This window comes from Vanessa atalanta, chromosome 5, assembly GCF_905147765.1.
Source record: "Vanessa atalanta chromosome 5, ilVanAtal1.2, whole genome shotgun sequence".
NCBI classification, from domain to species: Eukaryota; Metazoa; Arthropoda; class Insecta; order Lepidoptera; family Nymphalidae; genus Vanessa; species Vanessa atalanta.
This window is the reverse complement of record NC_061875.1, coordinates 10,935,882-10,958,958: the sequence shown is the minus strand read 5'-3', so window position 1 is coordinate 10,958,958 and position 23,077 is coordinate 10,935,882. Positions and strand designations below refer to the sequence as shown.

The 23,077-nt window shown below is 30.2% G+C and overlaps 1 protein-coding gene across 1 annotated transcript in view; it reads left to right on the top strand.

Annotated features, from left to right (window-relative positions):
• Positions 1 to 23,077, top strand: part of LOC125064262 (general odorant-binding protein 70) — a 32,724-nt gene that overhangs the window by 2,347 nt on the left and 7,300 nt on the right. Inside the window, exon 2 of the mRNA XM_047671214.1 lies at positions 12,167 to 12,260. Within this exon, the coding sequence (XP_047527170.1) occupies positions 12,167 to 12,260 (94 nt within the window). The remainder of the gene's footprint in view (positions 1 to 12,166; positions 12,261 to 23,077) is intronic.

Sequence of the window (23,077 nt, the reverse complement as noted above, 5' to 3'; positions counted from 1 at the left end):
TCCAGAAGTTCTATTGCTTAAGCTAGCTAATTGAAAACCGTCCACGTCAGTCACTTAAGACTAGCCACTTGAGAAATGAAATAAAAATAGGTACGTAATTATGAGAAAGACATCGTAATGGATTTTAGAAGAACTTTATTGTCCTGTTTAGAGTATTGCTTAGTACTAACTTTGTAAACGTATTGATTCCCGTGGTAGAATCCTAGGCATTACATTCATAAATATTTTAATCAAGCTAAGTTACGCATAAGTGAATAATGTTGTTTTATAATTAATCTTTGACAGTTTTTTTACTATATATATACTATAAAATAAAATGCCAAAATGTTTTAAAGTAGAATTTAAAAAAGGCTCCGACAACTGTGAGTCCGTGGATGTTGTTAATTTAAAATATATATTTTCAGAACTAACCTTATTGTGTTATTTTATTATAAGAGTACATCAATTGCTAATAGATAAAATAGAAGTATCTCACTATAAATATGTTTTAAAGGACGAAATAAAAATCTTTAATGAGAAGGTTTTATAAGGTTTGCCGCATAACATATGTCAGGGCTATTAAATAACTCATGCGCACGACCGGTATTACACACACAGTGACAGATATAATAGGGTTGAAACTACCATCACAAAAGATCAATTCACAATACCATCTATGAAAGAAAACAATAATAAATATATCCAAATATGCTAATAGTGGTAGCCCTGGTTAACCGATTAAAATCAAATGTCCCCAAGAACTGGTGCGTGGAAATGAAACAACGGAGAAAGTGAACTCATCATGGTGTGCGCTAATTTGTTGTGACCTTCTTAATTTTGTTTTGTATTAGTTACTTTAACTTAATACGAAGAATGTACTAATCAAATAATTTAACTTTAGAGAGATTAAACTCCTAGTTATGTTAATTATTAATATATACAAAATATGTTTTATTAAAATTTAATTTTCTTTCAGTGAACAATAATAAAAACTTATATAACAAACATATTTTAAACATATCCTTTTTAATAAACGTAAGCGGTCAATAAAATTTTACGTCAGTTCATTTGTGAGGATATTATAAATTACCACATTTTACTTACACATTGTACTCTCACACATTATAATGCTACCCAATAAGATCACTTTATAAACAATAATATAAAATTATAACGAAGAAACTTCGAATTCTAATTTCCGATTTCCAATTCTTGTTCAAATTTAAATTGAATCAAACAGGAAGTATAACAAACACGAGTTCTGAGGTAGCAAATTTATTTATTTGAAGTCTGTTAAAATTTTACATTAAAACACAAAAATTATTTAATAATTTTGTTGTGCTCCAGACTTGGTCCTTTTGGAGGAATAATGAAATACTCTAGTATTTTTTCTACTCTGATATTTAAGGTCTACCTTAATGACGTATCTTATACGTATTATATATAAGTGACAAAATAGAGTTATGTATTTTCGTAACATATGTTTGCCCTCCGAAGTTCAATGCCCAGTATGTATGATGCGATATCAGACATAAGCTTACTTTCTATTTTTTTAAATGCTATTTAATGACCAGCTTGCTTTATAATGGCTCTTTGGCTCTATATGAATTAGATAGATAGATAAAACAATTATATGACGCGACTCTCGCGCCAACTATTGTACGTTGATGTTGATGGCACAAAGATATTACACAATCAGAGAAGCAATGCACATACAGAAAACAAGCAGAAATAGAACGAACAATAATATGTATTCATTTATGTCCAAGATTTAAGGCCGATGTTTTAATCGTCAGTTAAATTTTATATCACATTAATATTGTAAGGGTGTTATTTTCTTTATTTAATGTACTAACAATTAAAAAAAAAGGACTGATTAAAAAAGGTTGTATGTTTAATGAAACCTATATATTATTTAATTATTATAAAAACCGGATATTTGAAGAAGAACTATAAAATATTTCGATTTTTAATTGTTTGAGTATAAATTACAATATTTTTATTCTGAATAGATTTGTGGCGCATATTTGCATGCGTTTAATTATTTTAATTTTTTTAAAAAGGTCACATTTTTTGTATTTGAATATTATAAATAGAACAAATTATTATTAATATACGAAAAGTACTATATCAATTTAAAAATATATATATTATAATATCGTTCAATATGTCACTTATCTGCAGACAATAAGATTCTAAACAAAATTTAGAATATTACAGAGACTCGAGAAAGTTAAAATAATTGATTTACAAAAAATGTATGTGTTACATGTCTTTAAGTTTTTAGTTATTTAGTAGTATTACTAATACTAAGTACTTGTGTCAGGTGGTAAATTTTATATGTGTACAATAAATTTACAGTTTTTATAACAGTACAAATAACTTAGACTAGAATTAAGAGTATACATGAGTCTTACCAACGGCTATCCAATAATTTTCCTAATAAATACATAAGAAGACGTTTGTTACCCCCGATGAGAGTTGACAGACGGACAAACTCCGGTAACGACGGTAAGAGATCATGGTATGGATGCAACCGTGCATGCAATGCCCAAAATTTGTTTTTAAATCGGCTTGTATTGACGTATTGTTTCCTTAAATGTTCAGGAAGTAAGAACAAAGTGGTTTGACTTTATTTTTATAATTATATAAATCTGGTAAAATGAAGAACCGTCGTATCATGATAATAAATTAATGTACCTATTTAAAATTGGGTTAGTTTATTTTAATAAAATTCGATTAAATCCTTAGTGAGTTATTAATTTTGTTCATTTTGGTACTTTACTTCAGAATTAAAACGGAAAATTGTTTAGCTTTAAAATTTTCGATAAAAGAATCGCAATTTATACACTATTTTTTATATCAAAAAATTATAAAAAATATGTCAATGCCACAACCACAAACGTAACCTTAATTAATTATTAATGTATAACTATTAATTAAATAAATTATGAGTTATTCTAGCGCATGTTGTGTTTTTATTTTGGTTTATACATGTAATACATTGAAGTTGCTCATTATTAAATAAAAAAGTGATAATAAAGTGTTTCTGCTTTTCAAATTGCTTTAATCGTAACATTGATGAATTCCGCCAACGAAACACAAACTAGTACAGTTAATTATCACTCAATTACATCACTACAAACAATTCTGAAAGAACCTTTTGTATCATGACAAATAAATTCTACCTAACCACAAAATCCTACTTTACTTGGACTGAGTGAGAAGACTCGACTGTCAGACGTATTCGTAACTTTCAGACGACGTTGTCATAAGCAATAACAAGGTTCCTTGTAGCGGTAAACCGCAAAAAGAAACAATCAACATAAATAAATAATAGGTTATTTCAGAGGCAGATGCAAACTTAAAAATATGACGCAAACCTTATGCAAGTACATTTTAGCTTATCGGCAAAAAAGGACGGAAGTTTTGTAATGTTACGTTGGCAATTGCTCTATTTATGATATTACTAAGTCTAAAAGTATATAGTTTATTATAGTATATTGCATCCCTTTCTGATAGATATTGTAACGTAAAAGTACCATGAATGTGTTTATTTGGTGGTATGGTTTCGTGCAAACCCGCCTGGACAGGTACCTACTATTGTGTATTGCTAATTTCGAGGTGAAGAGTGAAACACAGCGTCTCATGAAAACATTTAATCAGAACTGACGGTTCATTGACATCTGTCATTAAATAAACATATCCTACATCTACTTAACATATATTACCGCCATTACACATATACCGCTAAGCAACAATACTTAGTATTGTTGTGTTCCGGTTTGAACGGTGAGTGAGCTAGTGTAATTACACAAATACACAAGGGGCAAAACATCTTAGCTCTCAAGGTAGTCGAGACATTGGCAATAATGTCTATGGGGGTTGGTGACCACTTACCATCAAATGGTCCAGTTTTCTGTCCGTCTAAAATTACTCAGTGTATTTTTAAAATGGTCCGATGATTCGTCTCGTTGACAGAACATTTGAACCTAATCGCTGTTTGCTGTCGGATACAGATATTGCATAACTTGTCACACTTTGCCAATACTCCGCCAGTGCTGCCATTTGTTACAGTTATACAATATTGCTTTTGTCCCTTGGACTGTTATGACATTTTTCTATTATACCATTTAATATTGCAAAATACCTAGTATTCTTGTTGCTGGTAAATAAATAATGGTTTGTTGAAAGGACTTGTTCGATTGCAATATTTTGGGTTCAAATATAAGGTCAAATAAAAAATTCTAAATAGGTTTCTTGTTCCTATTGGACTATAAGACTGAGTGAACAAGTGTACTCTTCAAGGTAATATTATCCTGCGCAGATGGCCTGTCTTTGAGTTTGGCCGCCGTTGTCCTGTAAGAAGATCATAACTACTTAACTAAATTATATTTAAGAATTATTTCAAAAACTATACAGCTTACACGGAGACAAATATAATAAAAATAAAAAAGTTACTTTTTATTGCGTTGTACTATTTTGATATCTGTGTCCTTAAAATATTATTATTATTATTATTGTTATCAAAGTCCCATAGAACTTTACTACATTTAGTTATTATTGATGAATAGCAAGCAGCAGATAGAACAGCCGAATTTAACAGGAGTCCAAACTCAGCCCAGACACCTTCAACTTCATCCAAGTTCTTTTAAATTTATTAAAATGAATAAAGCACAATATTAATTCAAATTTTCTTTTCTCTGACAATATACAATTCTAATTAAAATATATTTGGATGTTTATCAGAAATAGCGGATAAAGCCTTTAGCGTCGCCGACCCACACATCACCTTATATAGACGGCACATCTATAAATGTCTTGGCAAGGTTGCGCCCACTGCTTATGACTCAAATGTGACAACTAACGTTTCATATTAAAGCAAATGTTAGCTTAAGATAATAACTTTAAAAAGATTTACAGACAAAAGGTGGAACCAAAATAACGGTTTATTACAAAAACTTATTGCATTCGTGTAATTATTGCAATACAAACAATTCATTTAATTAATAATAAGAATTAACAGAACCAATACAGATCGCTACCTAGGTTAATAACAAAAAGAAAACTAAAAAAGACACGGACGCAAAAGTTCTTGGAAAATATAAAAAAATAATAAGTTTAATGTATTTTTGTAATAACAGAAATACATTAAACTTATTTATTAATTTCTTACATTATAATAAAATAGTCTTCGTAATCCATATTCATTTATAACATACTAGGGACCCGCCCCGGCTTCGCACGCATATACTACAGAATGTCTTTATACAACGTTCACAGGTTTTTTTGTCATTAGACACTACTAACCTCTATGTCCCTGTGTTTTAAATCTGTAATATCTTCGAAAATTCTCCTTTAAATTACATGCTGCATTGGATTGCATTCATTTTTTTTAAAATAACATTACTCTGGCCCTAATGTAAGTAGCTAAAGCACTTGTGTTACGGAAAATCAGAAGTGACGACGGCACCACAAACACCCAGACCCAAGACAACAGAAAACTAATGAACTTTTTCTAGGTCGACTCGGCCGGGAATCGAACCCGAGACCAAAACCGGTGGACACACTGCTCGACCACAGAGGTCGTCGCCTTATTCTGGCGCCTTCAGCCCGCCCCCCCCCCCCCCTCACAAAGTGTTTATTTACGACATCACATTCGAATCCTCTAAAATTATATATCAGTGTTTCTCTACTATATTATGCAGGTATTATAAACTTTCCACTTGGATCACTCTATCTATTAAAAAAACCGCATCAAAATCCGTTGCCTAGTTTTAAACCATACATAGGCACAGACAAACAGCGCGAAGCGACTTTGTTTTATACTTACGATATTTTCTTTATCCTCTGAATACAATATTAATTATAAACTCACATACATAAATATAAAAAAAAATATTAAAATACAAAACTTATCTCATAAAAGCTATTGACTGTGCATTAAATAAAGTAGTCTGGTTAGCCTGGATTAAAGTGTGTCAGCACAATCTAGCAATTAGTCTACTAATGTAAATGCTGCTTAAGTTTTTTTTTTTTTTAGTTTAGTGGAATAGGAAATAATGTATTCGATACAACTAACGGCACAATATATCTCTCTAAGGATTACAAAAATATACAAAAAATATTCATAATAACCTTGTACTTTGTCGAAATTGGTGTCGAGTGAATGGTTTTTGATATAAGCCAATTGAGTTCTTTATTTAAATCACTATAAATAAGTATATAAAAGTATATATAAATATAAAATATACTATATTAAAGTACTGTAAGTTAAAATTATAACTATTGTCTAAGAACAAACTCATAACTGCAGTATATTGTAATATGTCAGAATATGATTTGCGACAATAACTACGAGTATAATAATTCTAACTCATAAACGATACACACATTTAAAATCAAAATAGCGTACTATCTTACTCTTACAATAGCAAGGCAGTAGAACCTCTTTTTTAATTTACTTGACGTGTCAAGCTCTTTTAACTAATAAGATTTGCCAAACCGAACTTCAAAGACGAAGAAAAAAAAACAAATAATAATAATTGATTAAATAGCGTACACGATCGTTATAAATACACATTTATAATTGACATATTTGTAATGTTTAAAAACGATACTTAAAATTATACAGTATTGCTCCATTGGTCTTAGGTGAAGTTGCGTAAGAACTGCATAAACCGAATCGAATTAGGAATTATCTTAAGGCTGTTCGGTTGCCTAAGATTGCACGGCCTTATATAACAGCCAGGTTGTAATCGTTAAATGACATAGGATAAGTTGAGTCGTTGTGTTATAAGACTTTGACGCACTTTGAATACAAGATTTAAGACTCATTTATACGAGATTGCGTTTGACGTTGTATGGAACTTAGCTGTAGACATAAATTAAATAATTTAACACCTGATTTTTTTGTATTTATTTGTTTATTTGTAAATTAAATACTTAAATAACTATATACATATTAAAAAGATGTACGCTAGACGGTGGCCACTTGGAAAGTTTGCATAAAAACTAAAAAAGTGTTACATGTATCGATGTCCCAGAAATATAAAATGATTAACACATTTAATCAAAAATCATTTCTCCTCATCTACTAGTTCAAACTACACTAAGTTTTACGAGCTTCATTTGTGATTCTAATAAATATTGTGTTCAGACAAAACATCATGAGGAAACTTACAAGTGACGGATGATATTCTGCCATATGTAAATCCATCAAGGCGTGGTGGTATGAGCTCCTACTTTTTATGTAGTTAAGTGGAACCTTTGCCTAGCAAGGGGACATTTACGTACTGATCTTTTTTTTTTAATTTACTTATTTTTTTTTTATAAAATAGGTGAATGAACAATTTAGCTATCTGATGGTAAGTGGTCATCACCGACCATATTCCTTAGCTTTTTTAACAAATATTAATCATTCCTTGCATCGACCATGAGCCACCTTGAAATCTAAGATGGTATGTTCCTTGTGCCTGTAGTTTCAATACGGGCTCACTCACACATGAAACCGTAACACGAGAATACTAAGTATCGCTGTTTGGCGGCAAAATATGTAATAGGTTAGTAGTACCTTCCTAAATGCTTACACCTCTGTGTAAGTGCTTTCCCTATCACCAAGAAAATTATATTACCTAAACATTATTTTCTTAATTTTGTAACCATATTCATCATAGTAGTAAAGACAATAATTACTTATCACTAATGAAATATTCATTTATATTTTTACGTTCACAAATAATATATTTACTAAAATCTACTGAGGTGGTCGACCCTGTTATAGTTTAATTATATTATGTAAGATATCTACATAATATAATTAAAGGTAAGGTATCTATCGTATCAGTTATCGTAACCGCAGTCTGCAGGCTTTAATTACACAAAAGGTTCTTATAAAACAATTGCTTCAATATTGTAAACGAGCCTCGGCCGTAGAAAATCGTGTTGAGTCTTTTCTAAGGATTTTTGAGAATGCCATAAAAATAAATACAAAGTGTCAAAGATTTTTGTAAATTTCCTACTTAAATTTTTTTAGCTTAGAAGATGATAAAATCTAGGATTCAACTAAGCTCTAAGCGTGACTTATGAATCGCTAATAATGTTAAAGATACTTTATATTTAACATAAAACAAACGTCAACTTATATGTAACATTTACCTAATAATCTTAGTAGTTATTGTTTTCACCAAACAAATTGGAATGAATATATTGCATGCAAATCAAAGAATATCACGACTAACTTTGTTCAAAATTTTTGTAACTTATATCTTGGTATGTGTAGAACGAATCCTATAACTGATCTCCGATTGATCTGAGTTTTAATTTTACCACATCGTTTTAGAGTTCGTTATACAATAAAATAAATAATTAAATAAATAACTGGTTAAGTATCACAATTTGTTCTAAATTGCCACCAAATTAAAGTTTAAATTGTGTTAATCGATTATATATTGAATATTTATATCTAGATTAGTTTTTTTTTAAAAGCGCTTAAATTAATTCTCTAATTTCCTGTCTAAATTATTCTTTATTAAAAGTTTTGTAGAGTCAATGCTAATTTGATTATCGCTCCATATTCAGTTATCTTACACCCAACACGGTTTTTTAATCAAAGTTCTCATAAACGGAGATTTATTATAGATTATACTTTTATAAAAATGATTGGCATTCAAGAAAATGATTTAAATACTTTATTTATTAGCCACTTTCACCGGAGTGTTCGATACATATACATTTACTCGGCATCATGTCCCACATACGCGAATCGAACGAGATCAAAATTATATTTAACTCGTGAAAGTCATATTTTGGCATATTTAATTAAATTATAACTATTTCCATTTTAGATAATATAAATTACTTACTGACTAGTACAGTATAGAATCTACTTTACAAAAATGTGTAAGTGATACTTCATAATGTGTTTAATTTATGTATTAGGTAATTGGTAGAAAAGTATAGTTCTTACATTCCGAACCAGTAACTTAACCAGTAACCACCGCTTCAAAGAATAATTAATATTGTTTTATTGTTTACGCGTTATTCTATACAAATTTTACATTTCCTGTAAATTAAAATCATTTATTAGTTACCTTGCTCGACACATATATATTTTTTGAATATCGCTTGGCTAATTATTTATATCTCATCTCATCGATAACATAGTCTATAACAATCATATAGATCGACATTACATAGAATATAACAATAATATAAGTGAATAATAACAATATAAAAAATAACATCGTCTAGATTCCCCTTTAAAATATTATGTGTATCTTAGGACACAGGAAATGATTAACATTAATTACATAGAATATATAGAACATACTGACATACATTATATTAACAACTTATGTCATACCGTTGTTTCTTTGCAGTATTAAGATAAAATTATACTTAAGATCCTGATTAACCTGGTAGGAGCTCTCCGTCGATGTAACTATAGAAAAACTCAATAAAATCAATACACTTTTAAAAAATTAATGATTTTAATAAAAATAATGTACGTATATATTATTTTTTTCATGTTTTGCTATAATTTGTAAATTATTTTTTGGCGCAGTGATATTTAGTACTGAGAAATTTAAAAATGTATTAGAGTACTAAAGATCACAAACAATTTATTATTTTAAATGGTCGAATATTTATACTAAACTAAATTAAACTGTTGAACAATTAATACAAACTCTCTTGTGATATTTAAATAAAACCGCGTAGTATTATATGACAGCAATAATATAATTTGATTATTAACAATAATAAGATAAATGTGTTAAACTACTTTAGTAAATTCAGAAGAACAGAAGTTTCAATAACAATATAGGTACTAGCTGGAAAATCATTATTTCATCACAACGATTCATAGTATTACCGGGTTAAACTTTTTTGAATTGTTATTTAAATGTGACCTACTGTAAACAGTAAGCAGTATAATGATCGCATATGTTGTCTACCATGAATAGTAATTTTATGTTAATAACACCTCTACTATAATTAGCAAGCATCTCACATTCCGTTCAATAATCAACACGAGAAAATACCTTTGTTTTCATATACTGCAATGGGATCAGATAGTATTGAGATAAATATTTTTTATTAGTTCATTGTTGATTCATTAAAGTAACAATTGCATATATTTATACTAAAATTATAAATCCGATAGTAAGTCTGTCGGTCTGTTATTCCTGACCCAATCATCATCATTTACTTCTACCCTCAAAACGCAAGCGGTAACTAGTATTTTATAATTCGACGTCCTTCTATATAGCAATATTAATTCAATTTGTATCATAAAATGTTAACTAGTATAATTCACTACTAATAAAAACAATTTTTATCAAGTGATATTTATTTATGCAACAAAACAAAAAAATAAAAATATTAATTCAATAAGAACGTTAAAACTGATTTCAGTGATTCCGGATTAGAACCAGCGATGTTGTGTTAGCGCAAATCTTCCATCAATCCTATATATTAGATATATATTAAGACAAAAATATATATATTTGGAAGTTTAAATGCAAATATTTTCTTATTTATATTTAAATTTACCCTAATCAGCTATTCTAAAGAAATTATCATATCAATAGACAAGTGTTTTTCTTAGTATGCTTTTGTACAGAACCCTAAAAATCATATAAAGCAGGTCATGTTAATTTTGTAAAGGTGTAACAAAATACGCAATAAAATATTGACGAGTGTCCATTGTAGCTTGACCGTGTTCAATCTCCCATATCAAAGCGTTTGTCGTGATATAAAGGCCTTGTATAGAAGGATAAAGTTAATATTTGATGATTTATGTACATTGCTTACGTTTAAGTTATTAATCGACAACATTACAACTTAATTAATTTAACAGCTGTTATTTCTTTAATGCGTAATGATAAATCTTTGTTTAGTAAGTTTTAAAGAAATAGAAACATTGATTGTCGGTTCGTCGTTATTTGTTACTGTGTGTGTGTGTTCGTAAAAACAAGTTCGACATACAAAATACAAAATATAAACTTGTTACTTTAAGACTCGACTACTCAGGCTTTATCAGTTATAATAAAACTATTACATACATAATATCAAGGCAAGGAAACAACAAAAATTGCAAAAAAAAAACAGAAACAGCATTTTGAAATATTAAATAATTAGTGCAGACAGATATTGATTATAAAAATAAAAAAAAGAAACAAAAATAAATAAGAGCAAAAAATATAAATAAATAAAGAAATAAGGCTATTTAATTCGGTTTATGTTAATTTGTATGAAACGCGACTCAACCATGAACTGATGAATTGTGAGATGATCGTATGAGTTACTAGACCATTAACGGTCAAGGTTCTTGCACATTTTGTTAGTATTAATGCAATATAATAAATATAAATATATACAAAAGATCACTACATTGATGAAATACTAACATAATAGAGGGCTAAAGACTGCACTGAAGACCTCGCTCTGACCTTACATTCAAACGTGTGAAGAATACAAACCAAAGCGTAGTATATATTTGCAGTATTATAGAACACCATTTCACATATTTATTATTAAAATTTAAGTCTCGTTGGTTTAGCTCGCATAATTGCAGATCCGATTCAAACTTATTGAGTTTTCTGAGGAAAGAAGTAAAGAAATTGGCCGTGCTATGCGTTTCGAGCTTAAATCTCAGTAAGCCCTTGTTCATGATCTCTATAATCTCCATTAATCAAAATAAAATGTTGTATTGCGTTTACACTAGACTTTGCAATGGCAATGGGCCACAAAGAATTATTTTATTATTTTATGAATAACAAGAAATAAAAAAGTATCTTAGTATCTTTCAAAATATGCTATTCCACGACGCAATCCTCTTCTGTGGTTTTCAATGGAATCCATCCAAATCCATTATTCCGAGCTTAATTGAAGAACTAATATATATATATACCACTACCACTTCTTACGTCTCTAAGTAGTGGTAGATCGTAGGGCCCTGGGTTCGAACTTCGGGGCGGGTCAAAAGTAAATTTTGGCGTTCTCTGAAAAGAAAATCCTCAGCCTGAACGGATATTTTGAATGGAAAATTGATCAATTTAAAGCTCAGGTAGACAATTTACTACCTCCTAAGTCACATACTTGGTTTTGTTCAAATTTAGTTATTTTTTTAAACATAATCTGACTTACCTGTGTACTTAATATTTAAATTATAATTTTTTAACAGGAGACGAGATGTCGCAACCCGCCCACAGCACCACAAAAAATAGAACGAGTTATCACCCTTTGCCAGGATGAAATCAAAGTCTCTATATTGAGAGGTAAGTTTTCCAATATAAGATTTTTTATATTTTGATTATTAATATAGAACTTTGATAGCCAGTGGCTAAAACTCCTAGCTAAAAAGCGTAATCTTATGGTCATATCTTACTGTGTACTTGTGTGTGTTCGTGTGGTGTGTATTTTATTTATTTATTGTGTATAAGTAACCCCTGCTCTTTTCTCTATGATTTTAATCTGTTTTTATATATTCATATGCTGATACCATGAACAGATGAATTGTGAGATGATCGTATGAGTTACTAGACCATTAACGGTCAAGGTTCTTGCATATTTTGTTAGTATTAATGCAATATAAGGGCTAAAGACTGCACTGAAGACTGCACTATGTCCAGCATTTCAACTGAACAATATAAAGAAAGTAAATTGGTGAAATTCTAAAAACAACACTTCGTATTTCTATCATCTACGGTTTTCTATCTACGGTTTCTGGGGTGACCAGAAACTCTGGATGATAACCGGACTTCGTTCGGACTGGATTATAAAACGGGATACTCATTGATAAAAAAATTACGGATGATAAAAAATCACAATTAAGGATTCACATCATTTAATTGTCATAATTATACGTCTCAATTGCTTATAATTCTCGGGGTCAGAGATTTTATGGTCGATTTGAATAAAACAAACTAAAACTGCGATCGCTCCAAAAGTAGCTATTTTGTAGAGTTTTTGTTACACCAAAAGCTATGTCTTTTTAATATTTTACAAAAATATTGAAAAAAAATTTAACCGTCCGGATTATTGCCGACGCTTGGTAACCTTATATCTGCGTATGCGCACACACGATCATAATTACGTAGTCAAGGTCGAGAGTGAAAGCAAAGTACTCACTATGCTCTCTATTTCGCTAGCTGATTTATTTATTTATTTGTGCTTGGTTTACCAACTAAACTTATATATAAACATATAATAGTAAGTATAGAGATTTTAGTAGTTAGATAACTTACTTTATGGGGTGGTAAATATTTTGTAAATAATTACGTTTTTAAGTAAGTATATAAGTATGTGTATTTATATACTTTTCATTATCGATAAAATTAGTACTGTAATTGTTTTAGTACATTTTTAGGCTTTTAAAGGCACTTTTGAATATTTGACTAGATTAAAAATTATACTTATTTTTTAAAACCATTGAATTGGCTTTTTTTTTTTGAATTGGCAAATTAGTTTGGCTCTTTGGTTAGAATTTGTGCATCTTAACCAATGATTGCGAGTTCAAACCCAGACAAGCACCACTGAATTTTCATGTGCTTAATTTGTGTTTATAATTCATCTCATGCTCAGCGGTGAAAGAAAACATCGTGAGGAAACCTGCATGTGTCTAATTTCAACGAAATTCTGCCATATGTGTATCGACCAACCCGCATTGGAGCAGTCTGGTGGAATATGCTCCAAATCTTCTCCTCAAAGGGAGAGGAGGCCTTAGGCTAACTGTGGGAAATTTACAGGCTGTTAATGTTGTAATGTATTAAATTGGCTGTAGATTGGCAGAGCTGTGAAGAAATTAATTTAGATCCGAAATTGCGTATAATTAAATCCAAACATTTTACCGCCTATGTTTAACTCAGTTGTTTGAAAAATTTTTTATCTATATACTTATATTACACCTATATATTGATTTATGTTATGGTTAATGGTACGTGTATTGGGTAAATACGCACGTTACTTTCATTCGACCTAGAATAATGAACCGAATCGACTTAAGTATATACATTTACGAATTATAAGAAAAATTTCAAGCATTTTTTACTAAATATTTTCATTATTACTTTAAAATATTTTCATTTTATTTTCATACTAAACTAATTTCAAAATCATTAAGAATATATTCGTATCCATAGGTCGGATATTAAATTTTAATAAAAAGCTTTATTTAGGTAAAATAAAATCATTATTAATTACCTCATATGACGTAACGCATAATATAATTTAATTCGCGCTTAGATTACAAAACAGTATTTGTATTAAGCAACAATGTTATGATTCAAAATTTACCGATCGATGAAGTTCATACAATAGAAAGATTTACGTATGTATGTGTTATGTTTGTGTGGTAGTTGTTAATAATCGAAGTCCTTGTACTTAATGACTTATGATACAATAACTTTTGACAATGAGGCTAGTACATGTCGCTAATGTAATCATTACTATGATTATAACATGCACAATATATTATATTTCTTTCTTTTAACGATATATTATAAATAATTTTAGACATTAAAGCGTATTCTTTTCTTAATCTATAATAGTGTATGAATTATTCTTTAGCAACATTTTGTCATCTTACGTGTAAGTGTTTTGTTCGAATAAACCGATAAAATAACGCACAATTCCTACAACAATCATACAAGAGAAGTAATAACAGTTACTTAAGTACAATATAGCAAAAACATACAATAACTATTGGCAGATACAAAAATAAAATGTTTTAATTCAATGACTACGGGTATTCATGCGTTCACTATTGCTCAACCTTGTATATCAAACGTTTGAGGTTGCACCAACTTAATATCAACTAAATTATATTTTGGCGTGCTATGCAACTTATCTTGTGCACTGAATATAAACATGTTTTAATTAATTTTATGCAATTATAGTATAACTTGGTCACATTGATTTAAAAATTGTGAAAATGTATATTTTTAGGTCAATTTTTTTACGTAATAGACGATAAACATATAGATACATTTATATACATATAAAAATTTACATGTTACGCACTTTTTATTTCAAGTATTTTTTTTATTTACAACACAAAAGCTCGTCAAACATAAAAATTAGAAACTCAGAAACAGAAGATAAATTTACAAAATAAATTAAGTACGTCTTCATTAATCGATTTATAATAAACGCAAATATCAAAATAAAACATTTAGTATAAAGAATAATATTAATTTTAATTAAATCAAAAGAACATCCAATTGACTACCATTAACGATAACGTATATTTTGTTGTCCACGTTCAACTATAAGGAAATGTCAAAAGCTGGGTAGTAATGTCGATAAAATACACACACTTAACAATTTTATTATATGAACATGTCTGGTATTGCATTATTTAAAATTGTACTATTGTAACAAACACATGCAACAAGTACTCGTAAAAATTACGAGTGTGATGGTTAGTGTGTGTGTGTAAAGGCGTTGCAAAATCGCATCATTTCCATAATCCAGATTAAAATAACTATCAAATCTTACGTGTCTTACTCATATCAAACTGTCTAATCTTAGTTTTTACTGATAATAACAATTGATCGTATTCTTCGAAATGTTTATATACATATATACATTATGTACATATGTAATTGTGGTGGTGGTGGTCGTGATTTGTTTTACACATACCCTAAAGTCGTTTTTTCGGCGTGATAGTATTTATTTTTTATATATAGATATTTCATAATAGAAGTAAAATCTAAAACTTATACATACGTCTGCTGTATAAATCATGACCGCGTGGAATAGTATTAATAATACTAGCAACATTCATTTGATGAATCACAATTCCGATTCTTTATGCAAAATATTAACCAACCTTCCTTTGGTTCTTCGTGATCTCTACTTTTAAGTTATATCGGTTTTATTCTTCTGGTATAAGTTAGATAATGGATATGTCCCAGAACAAATAAAAAAATCCTCATTTCTTAGTTATAAAATATATATTTGACTTATATCCTATCCTTATATGCTGTCCTTAACAAATGTATTCTTGCAATTTAATCTGTAGTTTTGTTTTTTTCTTAATTATTTTAGCATGTAAGTTGTTTAAAAATTGACTTGTAACTTAGTATAATAACTGCTGTGTTTCTTGGTGGTTGTTTTTGGTATAATCCACATTCCGAACCGGTCCTAATCGTAGCTTTATGTTAATCGACTTGAGTAAATATAATATATGAATCAAAAGTTACTGTTGTACCCACTAAGAACTTTAATTTTTACTTATATTATAAATGCGAAAGTAACTCTGTCTGTAACTTGTTCATGCTTAACCACTGAACCGATTTAAATGAAATTTAGCATGTAGATAGTTTGAGTCCCGGGAAAAGACTAACTACTACTTTTTATGCTACTTTTTATAATTTACCCCTCGAGGAGATAAAATGGGGGCGACGGTTTATGTGCTGTAGGTAAAGTTTAATAAATTTCAAGCGAGTAAAGCCGCAGGTTCAGCTAGTAAAGTATATTTAAAATTGAATGTCATTTCTGTTCGTGAAATCATTCATCTATGTACTTTATTATTATTATGAATTTGTTTTTTGCTTGTATAAGTATCATATAAAGTATTCATAAAACGTCGAATTTATGCAATTGGAATTCTAGCTTGAACAAACTAAAAATAAAGAGCAACATTAAATGTTTGGGTGCATCTTTTATAGATTAGACTGATAACTAGGTTCACTTGTATTACGGCATATATTATGGCAATGTATCACGGATTCAACATTTAGTTTTACAGGCACGAAACAATTTTAGATTGTTGTATTTCGATACAAAAGACGCGCAACAGACAAATAGTATCTTCCAATGGCTGTTAATATTATGAAATTTGATTTGGAGGATAAGTTTCTGTATCAATTCGTCACTTGCTGTGTTGATGCTTGTGCAGGAGATATTATAGAGTACAAATGTTTACACGAACAGAGCTGCACTATTTTTTCATTCTCATATTCCGACGAGCTGGCAAACCAACACGATCGAAGAGAGCAGGTGCAAGGTCTACGTTCATTAGAAAAGTGGCACGCTAGGAACCGAAAATTCCTAGCTATTGATGATTTATTTCCAAAAATACCAAAATACTGCTATTGGTTTTATTCATATTTTCATTTATTAGGTTTTGATTAATTTAATTGAAAATCGCAATCGATATTACTTACCACTAATCTATACATATAATAAAATTGGAGTGTCTGTTTGTAATATTAAAATAGCCCATTTTTACTAAATGCATATGTATATACACGGTACATATACTAAAATAACGTTTGTTCCAGCTAATCTCTGGAACGGCTGAACCGATTTCGACGGGACTTTCACTGACAAATAGCGAGTGTAATAAGGAGTAACTTAGGCTAGTTTTGTTTTAGAATTATATATAGAATAGAAATAAAATCACGCTACAATATCCAATTAACTTAAATTCAAACAACGCGCATGAAGTCGCGGGCACAGTTAGTTTATATATAATTCCATATTAGAACAAGCAGGTGCTTATTCTGTGTTCACTTATTTAAAAGTAAAATGATTTTTTTAGCATTAGCATTAGCATCCTTTAAATGTCCCACTGCTGGGATAAAGGCCTCCTCTCCCTTTGAGGAGAAGGTTTGGAGCATATTCCACCACGCTGCTCCAATGCGAGTTGGCGGAATACACATGTGGCAGAATTTCGTTGAAATTAGACACATGCAGGTTTCCTCACGATGTTTTCCTTCACCGCCGAGCACGAGATGAATTAAAAACACAAATTAAGCACATTAAATTTCAGTGGTGCCTCCCAGGCAGGCACCGAACCCGAAATCATCGGTTAAGATGCACGCGTTCTAGCCACTGGGCCATCTCGGCTCTCGGTAAAATGATTGCAACACGTATTTTCCGCTCTAGTCGATATTTTAACTGTATCTACAATAAAAGCAGCTTCAAAATGTCCTCATTGCATATTGTCAATACGCAAAACGTGTAGAAGGTTGATCTTAACTGTAGTAACTGAGGTCACGTCGGCGCTCGACATTCGATTGTAATTAGCACATTGCCTTATGTAACACTGTACAAGTTCTTTTTAATGCATCTTCTGAAGCAATCTATTGTGTCAAAGATGATCTTTGTTGGGAAGTATTACTTTACAGCTATAAATATCTACCATCTATGTTTTAATAGCTTAACCTAGTTTTTTATTGAGTAGTGTGAACATTAATAGTTATTGCATAAGGAGTTGATACTCGCAATTGACTAGTCGTTTGAAAAAACAAAACATTTATTTATATAATATCAATTAGGTATATGTTATAATATTTATATATTGTGACGGCTGACCAGAAAAACTACGAATATAGTATCCACCTATTTGGCGAATGAAACGCAAATGCGTTTGTTGCATAGAGTAAAACCGAAAATTTGCATACAATGTTTACCTCATTTTAAATAGGGGTGAATTGTCACGCGCTAGTATGTGCAAGCAATGCCAGGATTCCCCCTAATATAAGGGGTGAGTACCGATAGGTTTTTGGTTGGTATTCCAGTGTAGTCGGAGCCCACAAAATCCTTTAAACCCCTACTTCGTGTGCGCAAAACGCGTGAATGGGTTTTTCTAGAAAGATAAAAAGGGGTCATTTGGTAGTGGAGGATACTTGGAAAACTCTCGACATATTATATTACTATGGTATTCAATGTGGAATAAAACACGAGAGATATCTAGGAATAATTATTATTAGATATTTTTTTTTAAACATGACGATTATTTTGTATTCAATTAACTCACTTCGTGTCTCACTTCGAAAGGTTGAAAACCGATGATACGCTAAATTTGATAAAGTCAACGGTCACATATCACTTTCTGACATATCACGATCGTGTTTAGCGCTGAGTATTGAGTTTGGTTTTTACAAAATAGCTCTCCTGATCATAATTTCGTTACATAAATTATATAACTTTTGACTTTTCGCTACATATTGTATAAAATTTGACTCTTATAGAATTGTACCAACAAGTTTGAATAAGCCTTCAATGATTGTCAAAAGTCGTGCTCACAAAAGGTAAAGGTTGAATTCTGGTAAGCTCAATGTAAATTTGAAAATGCATTTTAATTGCACGTCTCAATCGAATTTAATTATTTAAATATAAGAGAATAAAATTTAAATATTTTGTCAATATATCTATTGCGTTTCTATATGTTAATTTCTCAAATTGTTTTAATAATTATAAATAATTTAATTAAAGTTGCGTTTTGAAAAGAAATCTCACCAAAGCTTGAAGTTAAAATAGTAATTGAATTACGTGTCTTCATAAAACAAATGTAAAACTGAAGTAGAACCGATTTATAAAACTAATTAACTGTAAAGCAGATTTTGTACAGTATGATGTAAGAATGCAGGAGATAATTTTATTGAGTAATGTTTATGAAAGGTAGTGTTACAAAATATATGCTAGTTAGTTAGTAACACGTTATATACGAGTATATACTATAAAAGATAAAAGTCAAAGTAATATCTAAGTATTTGCTTAAATAAAATAAAATTATATAAATTTAATAATAAGAAGTCCATTAGAAATCTAAGGCAGGTGTGTATTTTCATTGGCAACTGTATAGTCTAAAATAATTTACAGGTCTAAAGTAATAGCCAGCCAGCTACTGGCTCTTCAAACTGGATTGATGGATAAGCGTGCCTTATAAAATAACCAACGCACTGAAGAAACAAAAGCGTAACGATACGCCATCTCTCTCTCTGTAGCTTATTGATAAGGCCACATTGTGACGCACGACGCCTCCGAAAGAACCCAAAAAAGGCTCGACGGGGTCATCCACTTATTGCAGAATTTAAACCAACAAAGCAATTAATCGCAATATCCCTTCGAGAATTTTCACGTCGCAATATATGCATGCTCCACTTTTAATTATTAGCGTACTGTTTTATTGTAATTAACTCAATTACGGGAACTGTTACGCACATGCAAAAGTTTAATGACCTGAGGATATATAAAAACCAAGTTCGAATTGTATTTTATATTTAGGTTTGTCACTATAGTTTACAAAACCTAACACCCAACTGTCACTAATCACAGTGACAGCTAAAATAAATAAATACCAATTTTGGGTAAATATCATCTATGTACCTAAGTAAGTCACTTAGATCACCATTTAAATATAATTCGCCTAATGAATATTATAACCAAACATATATTAATTTCATTATTCATTAAGAAGTATTCATGGTTTATCTAAAAGTATCGTACAAAGTAAATCTTGACATCAGATACTAACAAGTTTCCTCAATAGTTAAACAGTGATCATCTTCACAACTGCGTAGGAGTAAGTATAGTCCTTAAGGGTATGCTTACTCTCATTGCTTTTGAAATGTTCCATCGACACGTCCTAAGACCAGGCGCAAGGTAAATGTTTTCAAAGTCACTAGGATGGTATTGTGCCTAATTCTTAAATGTGGGTTGCTACTTAGAATATCTTTACGAAAACCATATAATCACACGAGGTCTCCACCTCCACCAAATGCGTGTGTATAAGGTCGCGATAGTCTTATTTTACTCACATCATTTCTGACATGAACGTGTAGTGCCTGTAATGTTGCGAAATTGTTTTTTTTCCTCAAACTTTTCGGTATCTCCACGGCATGCATATCATTTAAAATATTAGGTATATCCATGATTTTGAGCTGATTTTTAATTGTCGAGGATGTTTTATTGACTTAAACATCACTATTTATTGTTTTTTACTTTCGAGTTGAAGCATCTTTTTCCTTCCGAGTATTCTTTCTTTGAATTACGAATAATTTTTATATCCATGTACGATCTTATAGACCATCAAGTTTTCTTCTCATGGATATCGCAAGAGGTCGTCGTGGGACTATCGGATAGGTAACAGTGTGTCCTCAATGGCACACCTTATCTTCTATAACTTCTTCTATAACCATCCATGTTGAGTGTGAACGTATTATTTTTTGATAAGTTTTACTTAGGAATTCCAACAACCGAATGTTTCATATATTTTAGGCATACTAAGTAATTTTCTTCTTAGCTGCTAGCACTACTTACAAAGCTACGCCGGCGTCGATTCGTCTCTTTATAAATCAATTATATTTCTATAAAAATACTAATAATAATAAATCAATATATTATAGTATAAAATCACGCAATGCGTGAATTATTATTCCGAGTAATGAATCTTATAATCACATGTTAAGACTTCTGATGCCAAAAGAAAGTGTATCGGATGAAATCGTCATAGTGATGAAAGATTGACATACGTCGCAGGTCCGGTCAGTGAACTTTGTGTTGCAGATATTACTGGCCTTTTACTCGTGCACTTAGCAGTTCCTTACGTAATATTTAAGTAATTTGTACAAATATACGATAACAACTAGACCTTTTTTAAATTAACTTCTTGTATCTAAATATGTTTAGGTTTGATATTTATTAGGATCTCTACTGATATATAATAAAATGATAAACTAGATAGTTTTATTTTATCTTCAAACCCAATCGATATTGGCGTTTTGAAACATAAAAAGAGAATCTCTAGTAAACGATTCGACTTCCGAAGATTTTTTATTTATAAAAAATATATCGTCAATCTTTGTGATTATTTATTGACACGGTACAAAATTTCCGTTTCTAAAATACATCAAAAACATTGAGCGTTAAAATGTAACCAAGAGTATGGTGGCGTCCAAATAACCTTACAAATGACATTCCTAAGATTGTCATCAGCCTGTCTGCTAAATGTACATATTCCATTTTCATGTAGTGTTTCTTCCAACCGCATATAAATAATATGACGTCAATAAATCAATCATTGATTTGATAATTGATTTTGAAGATAAAGATTTAAGGATGACCCCGTAAATATTGTCTATGTTAACTAAGAACAAATAGTGAGACCAGTATAATACATACAAATATAATGTCTATAGAAATTATATAAGTAGGTATGATCTGTTTAAATTAAATCTAGAAGCATAAAATTAATTTAAGTAAATAATGATATATCAAATTAATTTCTGACAAACGTTAAATAACGGTAAAAAAATAATACGTTATAAAATAAGAGTTACGCCTTTAAACCTACTCGCACATTCCAATATGTTTCATGTGCTTGTAAACATGTGTATAGAACATTCTAGAAGCTAAGTTGTAGTGTTGGGACACTGTCACTTTCAAGCGAGTGCAATCGCAGGCATGACCCATATAAGCGCTTGCATAAGCCTTGCATAAGGCGGGACATGCGATGCTCATTCAACTGTTACCTATTATTGCAAAGCTGCAATTGCACACAGTGTAAACGCAGCATTATTAGCCTTAGGTTTTTTAATATAAACTATTATATTTTAACATCTTCAGTTTTAATAAAATCGATTATGCTTGCCCACACAAGAAACTTGTAAGACGCCCGCGACGGACGGCCCGTTAATAGAATAACTTAAAGTAAAATATAAAAAATGTAGCTGCTATAGATTGCATGGTAGGTGTAGATTTTTTTCAAAGAACAGATATAATAAAATTATATAACAATAAAAATACTTTGAACTACTCATTTTATTAACAAAATTCAAATATTAAATAGCCTTTGATTGATGATGAGATGCACTTTAAAATAAATAAAAATAAGAATCGAAAACAATAAATTTCGAGAATGAGATATTTATTAATTTATTGATGGGTTCATTCAAACACAAAGAATTTCGTACGAGTCTCATATTGGAAATACGATAGTACCAATGTATGTTTGATTATACAACTCAATACATCTAAAATAAATCTGATAAAGAACTAGCCTAGGTTCTGGATAGGGCATATAAATTTTGGGAAAAAATGGTATGGTAACAGGACGGCTGCTAGTTATAATATTAGTAAGTCATTAATATCGTATTCACATTCATACATTCGTCGAGGCATTTATTACGTACAGGTTTTATATCAGAGATTATTTTTAACATTATCGCAGGGCTCGGCAATTAGGGCTTTTATATGTGAATGCTAAGTGCTTATTAAATTAATCTTTAAATTTAAGCTGACTGGAATGTCACAAAAATAAAACCCCCATATACATAATACACGCGTTATTTTATTTCAAAGC